Here is a 15015-nt window from a genome sequence, read left to right as displayed (position 1 = left end):
GAGCATGGTGGCGTGCACCTGTAGTCCCAGCTACTTGGGAAGCTGAGGCACAAGGATTGCTCGGGGCCAGAAGTTCAAGACTGTAGTGCACAATGATGGTGCCTGTGAATAGCACTGCACTCCAGCCTGGGCAACATAGTGGATGCCATCTCTAGAAAAAAAACTTAATTTAATAAGAACATTTTTCTATTTAATTTGACACTCATCTTTTTAAATTTTAGTGGCTGTTAAAACTGTCTTTTATCCTGAAAGGACATAAATATTATATATATATGTATATGGACATATATATGTATATGGACATATATAGATGTATATGGACATATATATATATATTTTTTTTTTTTGAGATGGAGTCTTGCTCTGTCATCCAGGCTGGAGTGCAGTGGCCCAATCTCAGCTCACTGCAACCTCTGACTCCCGGGTTCAAGAGATTCTCCTACCTCAGCCTCCCCAGTAGCTGGGATTACAGGCACATGCCACCACGCTTGGCTAATTTTTGTATTTTTAGTAGAGATGGGGTTGCACCATGTTGACCAGGCTGGTCTCGAACTCCTGACCTCAGGTGATCCACCCGCCATGGCTCCCAAAGTGATGGGGTTACAGGCGTGAGCCACCACCCCGGTCACAATTACATATACATATACATATACATATACATATACACATACATATACATATACACATACGTATACATATACGTATACACATACATATACATACATATATATATATATATATATAATTTTTTTTTTTTCACTCTTGTTGCCCAGGCTGGAGTGCAATGGCACGATCTTGGCTCACCACAACCTCTGCCTCCCAGGTTCAAGTGATTCTCCTGCCTCAGCCTCCCGAGTAGCTGGGATTACAGGCATGTGCCACCATGCCCAGCTAATTTTGTATTTTTAGTAGAGACAGGGTTTCTCCATCTTGGTCAGACTGGTCTCAAACTCCTGAGCTCAGATGATCCGCCTGCCTCAGCCCCTCAAGGTGCTGGGATTACAGGCATGAGCCACTGGGCCAGCTTTAAATTTTTTATTAAAGTACTTGAAAAGGTCACATAGAACTAAAAGCCTAAAAACAGTCACTAGCCCTTATCTTTCATATCTTTCATTCTCTTCAGTCCCCCTCGCCAGAGGCAACCATGTTTTGTTCTTTCACTGTTTCTTCTTGGCATTTGCACATCTATTTCTATTATGCACATATTGCTATCTTTTGATTCATCAATTTTAAACCTTATCAGTCAATTTCCTCCGATTATAAATGAAGATTTTGTTCTGTTATACCACCATTCTCTGACCCCATCCTCCCAATGTAGTTATATTTATAATTTGGGATTAAAGATGTAATGTTTACATGATTTTGCATATGCAAATTATACACAGCTGAGGATTGTAGCATATTTTGATTCCTCTTTTTTTTGTTTTTCCCGAAGTAAATAATTGTCTTTTATTTTTCAACTTTCTTAGTTTTATTTGTACTTCTTGATAATTCCCACCCCTTCCATTTGTCTCTCCCATAAGACAGTTCTATCAGGTAATTTATTAGTTCTGATTTATTTTCTTTTCCCAATGCCATCTCTTCTAGAGATCTCAGTTCCTCTGTTTTTGTTTTGTTTTGTGTTTTGAGACAGGGCCCCACTCTATCACCCAGGCTGGAGTGCAGTGCCACAATCAGAGCTCACTGCAGCCTTGACCTCCCTGGCTCAAGCAATCCTCCGGGGTCAGGTTTCCAAGTAACTGGGACTATAGGCCTGTGCCACCACGCCCAACCAATTTTTTTATTTTTTGCAGAGGTGGGTGTCTCACTATATTACCAGGCTAGTCTTGAACTCCTGACCTCAAGGGATTCTCCCGCCTCGGCCTCCCAAATTGCTGGGATTACAGACGTGAGCTACCATACCCAGGCCTCAATTCTTTCTCTATCAGTGGCTCACGCCTGTAATCCCAACACTTTGGGAGGCTGAGGTGGGCTGATTGCTTGAGCCCAGGAGTTCGAGAGCAGCCTGGGCAACATAGTGAGACGCTGTCTCTACAAAAAACTTGGAAAAAAAAAAAAAGCTGGGAGTAGTGGCATGTGCCTGTAGCTCCAGCTAGTCAGGAGAGCTGAGGTGGGAGGATCGCTTGAACCCAGGAGGTTGAGGCTGCAGTGAGCCATGTTTGCACCACTACACTCCAGCCTGGGCCACAGAACGAGACCCCATTAAGTCCCCCTCCGGTTCACCCATCTTCTGCTCCACCTCTCCGAGTAGTGGAATACAGGCCCCCCGCCACCCGGTAATTTTATTGTATCACCATGGCCTCGATCTCCTGACCTCATGATCCGCCCGCCTCGGCCTCCCAAAGTGCTGGGATTACAAGCGTGAGCCACCATGCCCGGCCAACAGAAATATAAATTTCACCCTTTGTACATTTTAAAGTGTAGAATTTAGTGGCTTTGAATATATATCCCAGATTGTGCAATTATCACCACTATCTAATTTTAGAACATTTTCATCACCCCAAATAGAAACCCTGTACCCATTAGCAGTCACTTCTTCTTTCCTCTCCCTCTAGCTCCTGGGAGCCACTAATCTACTTTTTGTCTCTATGGATTTACCTATTCTGGACATTTCATTTACATGGAATCACATAATAGGTAGCCTTTTGTATCTGGCTTCTTTCACTCAGCATAATGTTTTCAAGGTCCATCTATGTTCTAGCTTGTATCAGTACTTCATTTTTGTGTGTGTGGCTGAATAATATTCTATGATAGACCACATTCTGTTTATTCATCTATCAGTTGATGCACCTGTAGGTTGTTTCCACTTTTTGGCTACTGTAATTATGCCTCCATTAACATTTGTTTACAAGTTTTTGTGTAAACATGTATTTGCAGCTCTCTTGAAAAAACATGTATTTTCAGCCCTCTTTACATACCTTTGGAGTGCAAACATAGGGTAACTGTGTTTAACTTTTTGTGGAAAAGACTCCATTGTCATCCAACTTTAAAGATTGCTGTTGACAGCCTGCGCAACATAGTGAGACCCTGTCCCCACAAAAAAATGGAAAACTTTGCCAGGTCTGGTGGCACATGCCTGTAGTTCCAGCTACTCAAGAAGCTGAGCCCAGTTAAGGCTGCAGTGGGCCATGATCATGCCACTGCACTCCAGCCTGGGCAATAAAGTAAGACTTAATCTCTTAAAAAAAAAAAAAAAAGGCAAAGATTGCTGTTACGAAGTCTGAAACCTTTCTAAATCGGTGTGACATTTCTTTGTTTTCTATCTCTCCAGAAGCTGTGGAATCATCCCTTCATCCCCAAAGTTGCAAAAATTTCATAATGATATGCCTTTTTATGGGTCTGTTTTCATCCATTTATCTGGGTACTGGCTGGGCTTTTTCAATTGTGAAATCTAGGTTGTTAAGTGCTGGATGATTTCCTCCATGGCATCAAGATTGCTACTTAGAGCTGTGCAGTTTGTACACTGCACAAAGGTGCTCTGCTGAGGAGGTGGGCGGGGGCCAAAATGTATCCCGGATTCCATTCACTGGACTGTGTGCCTTAACCTGAAGCTACATCTGCTTGGAGGAGGAGCATCTTTTTCATTCACCAAGCTGTGTGCCCACAGAGCACGTTCCCTCACAGTAGGTGTTTTTCTCACCTTTACACAAAGGTGACCTATAAGGCTGGTGGTGGTCCTGCCCTCTTTTTTTTGTATTCACTCTTTGGAATTCCTATTATTCAGACATTGGATCTCCTAGATTCAGTCTTCAAAATCCCTATATTTTCTCTCCTCTTTCCTAAACAGCTTTAAGAAACCCTTCTGAACCCTTTGAGGATTCTGGGATATACAGAAGCTTGGTTCTAGGCTTTCTCCACTGCTGATTTAGGATTCCACTTTTCTCCTGTCTGCTACCACTTCTTCATCTGCTTTATATTTCTCAAGTTTTGTTGTTCTGTCTTCACTCAACTAAAATTATCTCAGTGCTATCCATGTGACAGGCCCTATTCTAGGTTCCTAGGGTACAGTAGTGAACGACATAGAACAAGATCCCCGCCCTCAAGAAGCTTACATTCTACAGGGGAGAGCAGAGGATGATAAGCAATAAACATAATAAATTATACACTATGGTAGAAAATCAGTGCTATGGGGGAAAAAGCAAAGTAGAGTAAGGCAGTGGATGCAAAGGTGGGAAGTAGGGAGGAGGCACGGGCTGCAAATTTAAACAGAGTAGTCAGGTAGGCCTTATCAAGAAGGTGAGATTTAGGCCGGGCGTGGTGGCTCACACCTGTAATCCCAGCACTCTGAGAGGCTGAGGTGGGTGGATCACCTGAGGTCAGGAGTTCAAGACCAGCCTGGCCAACATGCGAAACTCCATCTCTACTAAAAATACAAAAATTAGCTGGGCAAGGCCGGGCGCGGTGGCTCACGCTTGTAATCCCAGCACTTTGGGAGGCCGAGGCGGGCGGATCACGAGGTCAGGAGATCGAGACCACGGTGAAACCCCGTCTCTACTAGAAATGCAAAAAATTAGCCGGGCGTGGTGGCGGGCGCCTGTAGTCCCAGCTACTTGGATAGGCTGAGGCAGGAGAATGGCGTGAATCCGGGAGGCGGAGCTTGCAGTGAGCCGAGATTGCGCCACTGCACTCCAGCCTGGGCGACAGAGCGAGACTCCGTCTCAAAAAAAAAAAAAAAAATTAGCTGGGCATGGTGGCAGACACCTGTAATCTCAGCTACTCGGGAGGCTGAGGCAGGTGAATTGTTGCAACCCAGGAGGCGGAGGTTGCAGTGAGCCAAGATCGCGCCACTGTGCTCCAACCTGGGCAACAGAGTGAGACTCCATCTCAAAAAAAAAAAAAAAAAAAAAGGTGAGATTTAAGCAAAGATGTGAAGGAAGCAAGGGAATCAGCCATATGAATGTAGAAGGAATATTCCAGGTGTTGCTTGATGCTATTTTATCCTAAGAAAAGGAAAAAGAAAGAAAAGAAGAAGAATATTCCAGTCAGAGAAAACAGCCAAAGCAAAGGCCCTAAGGCAGAAACAACCAGTGTGTTCAAATAGCAACAAGGAGGCCACTGTGTCAGCAGCAGGGTCAGAGAACAGGAGGTAAGTAAGGAGATGAGTTCAGGAGACAATGGAGGACTGAATCAATTAGGGTCTTGAAGACTATCATAATGTCTTGATTTTATGGCTTATGGTGATCTTCCTGCCTTGTCCTCCAAAGTGTGGGATTACAGGCATGAGCCACAACACTCAGTGAATTAGAGCCATTGCAAGGTTTTAAGCAGAGGAATGATATGACCCATGTTTTAAAAGGATCGCCCTGCTGCTGTAATGAGAAGACACTTTGGAGGTCAAGAAGAGATGCAGAGAGACCAATTAGAGGAGCTGTTGCAGGAATCCGGTGGAAATGGTGAAAAGTGGTCATATTATATATATCTGAGAGGCAGAGCCAAAATACATCTTGACAGTTTGAGTGTGGAATGAGAAAGAAACAGAGAGGCCAAGGTTGACTCCATGGCTTGGAAGGATGGAGTTACCATCAGCTGAGATGGAGAAAATGTAGGTGGAGCAGGCTTTGGTCGGGGGAGATGAAGTGTTCAGATTTTGACATGCTGAGTTTGAGGTATCTATTAGATATGGAAGTAGAGATGTGAATATGTAGATGGTTAAATAAATCTGGAGTTTTCGAGAAAGGTCTAAGCTGGAGACATAAAATCGAGATTGGTTGTCGAATAGATGATTGGCAAAGAGAGGAAAGTCTCCTAGGTGGGCAGACTGAGTAGAGACAATTCTGAATGTTTTGCCACAAACGGGAGCAAAGAATGGTGTGGTAACCGGAGGAGGAAATGGGGTCAAGGTTTTGTTTTGTTTCTCAGATGGGAGAGATAACAGCAGGTTTCATTCTGATGGGAAATCCTGTAGAAAGCAAGAAGTTGACAATGTTGAAGACAGAGAATTCCTAAACAATGTCCTCAAGCACGTGAGAGAGGATGGGCTGTTGTCAGAGTAACCATACATTCTATGTTTACCTTGGAACAGCCCAAGTTTTTGCTTGTTATTCTGGTGACTTGTCCAGTTAGCAACCTCTTTCTCTCTCAAGTGTACCAATTTGAACAATGAATTATTTGACTACCCTGGATCTACCGCACCAAGGGAGGAATTGGCTTAAGACAGCAAGAGGACAGAGAACATGGGTGCAGATGAGAGTGAGTGGGTAGGGGTACTGGTGGGAGTCTACAGAAGTTGCCTTCTGATTGCATCAATCTTACAGCGAAGCTGAAAGCAGAGTCATCAGCCAGAGTGAGGATGGGAGAGGAAGTTGTTGGGACTTTGAGGCAATGGGAGTAGGAGTTAAATATTGGTGTTTATTTTCTCCTGATCTTTCTATCATTGGTTTTATGTCTTCTTTTATTAATTAATTAATTAATTAATTATAGAGGCAGGGTCTGTCTCTGTCACCCAGGCTGGAGTGCAGTGGTGTGATCATGGCTCACTGTAACCTCGAACTCCTGGGCTTAGGTGATTCTCCTGCCTCAACCTCCTGAGTAGCTGGGATTACAGGCATGAGCCACCATGCCCGGCCCTTATGTCTTCTTTTTCTTTTCTTTTCCTCTTTCTTTTCCTTTACATTAGTCTTAGTAGGAATTTCAGATGCAGCAAAATTGAATGCATGTTAATCATCTAGAAAAGCATTATCCATTCAATGTCTTTCATATTTTAACTTGGTGGTCTCCAAAGTTAAGTGGAAGCACCCCAGAAGATTTTTTTAAAAACTGTCTCTGGGGTGCAAGAAAAATAGCAAAGATGATTCTGTTGAGACACTGAAAGACAAAAAGAAAGAAAGAAAGAAAAATACCAAAGGACTAAGGACTTTTCTTTTTTTCTTTCTTTCTTTTTTTGGAGACAAGGTCTCACTCTGTCACCCAGGCCGAAGTACAGTGGCACAATCTTGGCTTACTGCAACCTCTCCCTCTCAGGCTCAGGTGATTCTCCCTCCTCCCACCTGAGCCTCCCTAGTAGCTGACACTAGAGGCCCACACCACCATGCCCGGCTAATTTTTGTATTTTTTGTAGAGACAGACCATGTTGCCCAGGCTGGTTTTGAACTCCAGGACTCAAGCAATCCACCTGCCTTGTCCTCCCAAGTGTTGAGATTACAGGCGTGAGCCACTGCACCCGGCCAAAGGACTTTTCTTTATAACGGTTTTAACTCATTGTTAATTTCTATTTTTTGTTTAAAATGTTTTAAAATAAATAATTTATATATATATATATATGTGGGCACATGCTCAATGTTTGTTACTGACAGAGGTACATGATCAAAAGAGTTTGGAGGCCACTACATTAAACTATGAATTTTGTAAATATAATTTGCATTGATTTCAATTTACACGACTTGATTTATAGCTACATCATTTAAAAAGACACTACATGTGATATTGTATAGAAATTATGTGATATTGTACAGAAATTATGCTTGTGACACTGTACAGAAATATGCTTGCAATGGGAATGAAACTGATATACATGCGAGAACTCAGCATTCATCCTGGAACCAACTTCCCCCCCAAACTTCGATTACTAGAGAAAAATGTGTTTTTAACTCCCCATGTAACACCGATATTTTTCCTGATAAATCTGGGAGGCAGTACACTACAGTGCCTTTGGGACCATATTAAATTAACAATGACATATTAAGTGCCTGATTGCCATGGCAAATGTAAGTTCTCCTGCCTATAAAAAAAATTGATAGAAATTTGCATACATGACCAAGCACGGTGGCTCACACCTGTAATCCCAGCACTTTGGGAGGCCAAGGCATGTGGATCACCTGGGGTCAGGAGTTCAAGACCAGCCTGGCCAACGTGGTGAAACCCCATCTCTACTAATAATACAAAAAATTAGCCAGGCGTGGTGGTGCATGCCTGTAGTCTGAACTACTCAGGAGGCTGAGGCAGGAGAATGGCTTGAACCCATGAGGCGGAGGTTACAGTGAGCCAAGATCACGCCATTGCACTCCAGGCTGGTCGACAAGAGCAAAACTCCATCTAAAAAAGAAAAGAAAAGAAATTTGCATACACATACCCTTCTATTGCTGCAGGGACCTTCAGTTCATTGTGTGTGGCTGTCATGTTAAGGAGTGACTTGGGGTATGTGAAGCAATAGAAATGAGAACTAAAACTAAGAGAACTAATGAAGGAGAGGAACATCAACAAATGCGGCTGATCTTGGATTGTTAGTTGAAAGGAGCAGTTACATTTTAGCTTTTGTACTTGAAGCTTAAGTACTTCTTTTTGCTTTGCCCATCTATACTAATTATCCATCATTCCCAAAAGATTTAACTTTATTAATCCAGTGTTAAAAGCAGGGATCCATAAATGGAGTTTTAATTCAGAAATGTCCTACTATAGCCCAGTGTTTCCAGCATAATGAATTCACTATGTAATTAAAAGTTTGATTAAACTAGAACCTACAAAAATATCATGTTTCTGAACTAATGTCCATAGATAGACTCAAAGGTCACCCAGTACTCTCTATAGCTTAGATATATTCAAATAATTTACTATACACTTTTCCAAAGCAAAGCAAAAAAAAAGCATTATTTCTATGGTTATAAAAGAAGCGTTTATCTGCTTGAAAAAATTACTAAGTCTGTGTGAGTGGGGTCTGTGGTGGGTCAAGCTGCAAAGATCCGGCCTGTATCTACCACAAGAGGGCAGTAGCACTCAACCGTTAATAGGGAACCCAGCAGAGCGCTGGAGGCTCATTAGAGGAATCGTTAGAGCCCGTCGTTAACGCATCAGCCTCTGGAAAGGACAGGGAAACAGGAACCACCGTCCAGGCACTTTCGGAGCTTCTGTCTCGGTAACAATAAGACAGGAAATAAGCAACAGGATCTTGTGAAAGAGAGCGACCTCGCTCACCATTCTCGTGTCGTTGAATCACCATGGAGATGGCGACTAGCTTATAGCTCAATAATGGCTGCAGATGGGCGTCTGCTCATGTGGATGTTCAGATAAGAACACTGTGGCAGGGGTCAAAGGAACAGAGCTCTTCATGGGCATTAGGGAAGGGCGGAAGAAAACCTTAAGGGAGCAGCAGAGCTGTTTTGTCTCCGAAAATTAGGACTTTTAGGAGTGTCCTAGGGTGAATTTTATTTAGCTTCATAGCATTGAGACATTAAGATTATCTTTGGAAACCTGTATCATTTACCTTGCAGGGTTTCCAGGAAACTAATTAACAGAAAGAGAGATGAATTGGCCGAGCGCAGTTGCTCACGCCTGTAATTCCAGCACCTTGGGAGGCCGATGCGGGCGGATCATCTGAGGTCAGGAGTTCGAGACCAGCCTGGCCAACATGATGAAACCCCGTCTCTACTAAAAATATAACAATTAGCCAGGCCTGGTGATGGAAGCCTGTAATCCCAGCTACTTGGGAGGCTGAGGCAGGAAAATCGCTTGAACCCAGGAGACGGAGGTTGCAGTGAGCCCACAAGGTGCCACTGCACTCCAGCCTGGGCGACAGTGAGACTCCATCTCAAAAAACAAAACAAACAAACAAAACAAAACAAAAAAACAGAAAGAGAGATGAATTATAACAAATGCACTTTCAATATTTTAAGTATGTATGTCGATTGGTCTAGAATTGCCCATAAAATGAGATGAATCAGGTATTTTGAATGTGATCTCATGACCAGCATCTGTTTTTGTTTTTGTTCATAATTCTCTCTAATGTTACTGAGCTATAATCTGGAAAGAATTTTAGTATTTGAGAAACCTAATTCATTATTCCTTAATTTAATGTTTCAATTTAACATTTACTGAACACTTATAATTGAATGAGAAAAGACAATGCCAGGGTAGTGTGTGTGCGTGTGTGTTAAAACTGAGAATTTTAGAAAATTAACTTGGATCCATGCTTTAAAGTCATCTTCAAATAAAAATTGAGACTTGTGAATGTTTTCCACATTTTACGTGCCTTTCCTATCCCATATTATACCTTTTGTTGTATAGTTCCTTCCAAACCACAGGAAAGCTAAACCTAATTCAGAGAATCTTGTTCCTTTGTGTTGATAAATAAAATAAAATAAAATAAAATATGTTCTGCTTAGCAATTCTAATAGATCGTCATTACTGTTAATAAGCTATTGGATAGAAGACTTGATATTTAAAAGCTTTTACTCAATTAAAAAAAAAAAGCCAGGTGCAGTGGCTCATGCCTGTAATCCCAGCACTTTAGGAGGCCGAGGTGGGAGGATTGCTTGAGGCCAGAAGTTCAAGACTAGCCTAGGCAACATAAGACCCTGTCTCTATTATTAAAGATAATGAATAAATTATTTATAATTATTAATAAATAAATAATAAAGCTTGAACTCAATTATAACCAAATGGTTTACTCAAATCAGCAAACATGTATTGGGTTAGGCACTGAGTTAGTCACTAGGAATAACAGAAATGAATAAAATAGACTTGTGGATGAGAGGCATCTGAAAGAAAGGGGGTAATTATTATTATTATTATTATTATTTGAAATGGAGTGTCACTTTGCCACCCAGGCTGGAGTGCAGTGGCACAATCTCAGTTCACTGCAACCTCCACCTCCCAGGTCCAAGCGATTCTCCTGCCTCAGCTTCCTGAGTAGCTGGGATCACAGGTGCCCGCCACCACACCTGGCTAATTTTTGCATTTTTAGTAGAGATGGGGTTTCACCATGGTGGCCAGGCTGATCTCAAACTCCTGACCTCAAGTGATCCGCCTGCCTCTGCCTCCCAATGTGCTGGGATTACAGGTGTGAGTCACCGTGCCCAGCCGGTAGTTAATATTTTTGAGCAACTACTCTGTGACAGATCTTCACATATATTTTCTCAGCCTCTGGTCCCAGCTACTTGGGAGGCTGAAGTGGGAGGATCACCTGAGCATGGGAGGTTGAGGCTGCAGAGAGCCATGATCGTGCCACTGCACTCCAGCCTGGGCAACAGGGCAAGACCCCGTCTCAAAAGAAAAAAACAATTCTTACAATTTTGTTTTATGGAAGAAGAAACTGAGGCTCAGAGCAGTTAAGTGACAAAACTCATTGGTATAGAGCCAAGATCTGTTCAACTCTATATAGTCTTTCCATTGGACAGAACCCACATCTGTTCAACTCTATATAGTCTTTCCATTGGACCATTCTATTTGAATATTAGTCATTGACTCCTGGGAAAAAGCAACTTTTATGAATGACAGTTTGTTTTCAATTTAAGAAACTTAAAACATATAATGGTGTGCAGTTACTATATAGCTTTAAATAATTTTTAATTAGGAAATATTTCAAACATGCAAGTATAGCGAATAACACCTGCATAGTCATTATGAAGCTATATTCTATATCCAACCTTGACACTATATTTGAGTTAGACTTTTTAAAGAAAACATTATAGGAACAGTTGAGGATTTCTGTCCTTCCTCGATCCCACTGTCTTCTCGTCTTTCCCTAGAGATAATACTATCATGAATTTGGTAGTAGTTTCATGCATGATTTCTTATTTTTACTATATGCTAATGAATCCATAAATAATATAATCCTATCTTGCAGGTTTTAAAACCGTTTAATTGTACCCAAAAGTACATGTTATTCTATAACTTACTTTTTGTATTGAATATTTTGAGATTTATTCATGAATACAAATAACTCTAATTCTTTGCTAACTGCTGTTAAGTATTCCATTGTATGACTATACCAAAATTTATCCATATTCCTGTAGTTACATATTTATGCAAGATTCTGCTTGGTTTTGACTCAAAACATATCTAATGAACTTTAATCACAATATTGGAACTTATAATTTTAATAGTAAAGTGCAAAACTACCCACTCTTACTTTTTTTTTTCCTGATGCAGGTCATTCCCGAACCGAAGTATGGAAATTTGGTAATGTTGTCATTGAACATCTGTACCACTGGATACACATCTGTTCAGCTCTCACGAAGATAACCAAACAACTAAATAGTGCTATTACACCTCCGTTGCCCTCCAAGACTGACAATTATATGTATGCAGAAGTGCCAGGGGAAGGTTTGCAAGAGAAGTGATAATGGATGATAATGGAATTGATACTGTATTTAGGATCCCTTGTTCATGTTCAGTTTTGTTTGTTAACTATAAAATATTTTCCATTGGAAAGGGGTACCTATAAATGTCTTCTGCTGCTAACATTTATCTCAGCACTTTCTAAACCCAAAAGTGCTACCTAAGAAGAAATTTAGCCACAAAATACCCAGCTAAGGTAGCCATAGCCAAGTGTATTTAAGTATGTTATAGAATATATTTGAAAGCTTCCTTTCAGTTTGAGCTTGGTATCTGCTGTGGAACTGTTATGGTTGATTGGGTAGTTATTTTTCATTCTTATAAGGTTCAAAGTAACAACTGAGGATTTAGAAAACAAGAATACCAAATAGAATACCAAATAATAAAGATAAACCAAAAGAATACCAAATAATAAAGATTTTTAAGAAATGGACTGAGAATGGTTTTTCTAATTTTTCAAAGACTTACCTAACCATCACCTCTTCCCTCTCTCTGCCCCCATACTCTTGCCTTAACAACTCAAAAGTTGCTTTTGGTTTTTAACTTTTTAATTTTTAATTTTTGTGGGTACATAGTAGGTGTACATATTTATGAGGTACTCAAAAGTCATTTTAATGAACAGAAATTCTTGTGGGAAAATGTCCATGACTCATGGAAAAAAGAAGACACTTTTTTAATGATAAAAACCTCTTCAGTTCAAAAGTACAAAAAGAATTTATATTTGTTTAAAGCTTGTTTTTATGACAAACTTTACTGCTCTGTGGTGAGATTTCATCTTTGCAATAAGATATCTGATGACAGAGTCCAGTTTTAATAAAATTTTGGGAAATTAAACTTTATTTTCTTTATTAGATTGACAAAATGTGATGTGTCCAAATATCTTATAATTTGAGATTGGCTGTCCCTTTTTAACCTTTTCTGATAAGAGGGCAGTATTATTACCAGTCCTCCTCTCTCGGATGGTCACATGCCAGTTTTAACCTATATGCCTGTTTCATATTTGGAAGAGGGCTTTTTAGGGCATTCACAGCAACATTTCAAGGAACAATGTTCTTGAAGATTATTAAACTGATAACCACAAATCCTGATGGCTTCAGAGCAAGTTGAGAGTTCACTGTGAACACAAATGGCATTTTAGGTAGCAAGGAAGGAAAGATTTTGCAGAATGCTATGTTTGTAACCATTATCCTGGAAATTAAATTAACTAAATGACTTCTAGCTTGATAAAAAATATCATACATTTGCATGGCACTTTAACTTGAAGTGTTTTCACATACTAGCTTATTTGATTCTTCCAATAATCTATAAAGTGGGTAGTCCTGATATTATCTCTATTTTATTTTATAAATGAGTTGCCCAGTTCACAACAGGCGTAAGAGGCAGAGCGGACCTAGCACCTAATTTCTGGTTTATTGCCCTTGCCAGCACCCTAGAAATCTCACTAACACTTTCCAACTTTCTTACTAGGCTAATGACCAGGCTGTCAGTCTTTTGAAAACTACTTTAAAATTTGCAGCCAACAAGCCAGATTGGTTAAATTTATTAAATAATCATTCAAGTAAAATACTGTCCCTTAACCTTAGGAGCTTATATTTTGAGTGAGGAAGATGTTATTTATACCTGACAAAGGTTAGATACAGATTTATATCTAAATCCATTTATTTCACTGTTAATAGATTTATTTATTTACTTACATATGCTTCAGAAGCTTGGACTTGATTAACTGAATTTGTTATTGGCTCTTTCCTCATAGCTCATAGGTAACAATGACACTGTACAGTGTAGACCATCCAGACCACTTTCTTTCCTTTGCTTTCTTTTTTATTTTTTTAAGTGACAGGGTCTCGCTCTGTCCCCTAGGCTGGAGTGCAGTGGCTTGATCATAGCTCACTGCAGCCTTAAACTGCTGGACTCAAGTGATCCTCCCGCCTTGGCCTCCCAAAGTGTTGAAATTACAGGCATGAGCCACTGCGCCCAGCTTCATTTTCTTTTATACTTTTGGCTTGTCATGACTCAGGAACAACATGAAGTATCAAGATAATGACAATGGAATCTCAAAAAAGCTCCAATTGCCTTTTTAAACAGCTTTACTAACATATCCACATACCATAAAAGTTACCCATTAAAGTGTAGAATTAATTTTTTTGTGTGTGTGTATTCACAGAGTTGTACTACCCTCACCACAATCAACTTTAGATTTTTTTTTTTTTTTTTGAGACAGAGCCTTGCTCTGTTGCCCAGGCTGGAGTGCTGTGGTGCATCTCGGGTCACTGCAACTTCCTGGGTTCAAGCGATTCTCCTGCCTCAGCCTCTTAAGTAACTGGGATTACAGGCGCCGGCCACCACGCTCGGCTAATTTTTTGTATTTTTAGTAAAGACGGGTTTTCCCTATGTTTGCCAGGCTGATCTCGAACTCCTGACCTCGTGATCCGCCCACCTTGGCCTACCAAAGTGCTGGGATTACAGGCATGAGCCATCGCGCCCGCCAAACATTTTGATCATCCCAGTAAGAAACCACATACCCATTAGCAGTCACTCCCCACTTTCCCCTACCCCCAGCCCTAGGCAACCACTAATTTTTTTTCTCTACCAATTTGCCCATCTGGACATTTTGTATACAACATGTGGTCTTTTGTAATTGGCCTCCTAATCCCTCTTTTTTTTTTTTTTTTTGAGATAGAGTCTCACTCTGTTGCCCAGGCTGGAGTGCAGTGGTGCAATGTTGGCTCACTGCAACCTCTACCTCCTGGGTTCAAGTAATTCTTGTGCCTCAGCCTCCCGAGTAGCTGGGATTACAGGCATGCACCACCACGCCTGGCTAATTTTTGTATTTTTAGGAGAGACAAGTTTCACCATGTAGGCCAGGCTGGTCTTGAACTCCTGGCCTCAAGTGATTGGCCCCCTCAGCCTCCCAAAGTGCTGAGATTACAGGCGTGAGCCAGTGCACCCAGCCAATTCCCTCTTAAT

The 15015-nt window shown here is 40.9% G+C and overlaps 1 protein-coding gene across 10 annotated transcripts in view; it reads left to right on the top strand.

The window, feature by feature from the left end:
• EFCAB5 (EF-hand calcium binding domain 5) overlaps positions 1 to 12481 on the top strand; it is a 153332-nt gene extending 140851 nt beyond the window's left edge. For 9 of the 10 annotated variants that reach the window (XM_058444970.1, XM_058444962.1, XM_058444959.1 and 6 more), the window contains one exon: positions 11863 to 12481. In XM_058444970.1, the coding sequence (XP_058300953.1) occupies positions 11863 to 12053 (191 nt within the window). In that variant the 3' untranslated portion in view covers positions 12054 to 12481. Of the gene's footprint in view, positions 1 to 7057; positions 7260 to 11862 lie in introns of those variants that run through there. The other variant, XM_058444961.1, reaches the window with a different exon arrangement.
• The last annotated feature ends 2534 nt before the right edge of the window (positions 12482 to 15015 follow it).

This window comes from Hylobates moloch, unplaced genomic scaffold, assembly GCF_009828535.3.
Source record: "Hylobates moloch isolate HMO894 unplaced genomic scaffold, HMol_V3 SCAFFOLD_10, whole genome shotgun sequence".
Lineage (NCBI taxonomy): Eukaryota > Metazoa > Chordata > Mammalia > Primates > Hylobatidae > Hylobates > Hylobates moloch.
This window is presented reverse-complemented; position numbering and strand designations above follow the sequence as displayed.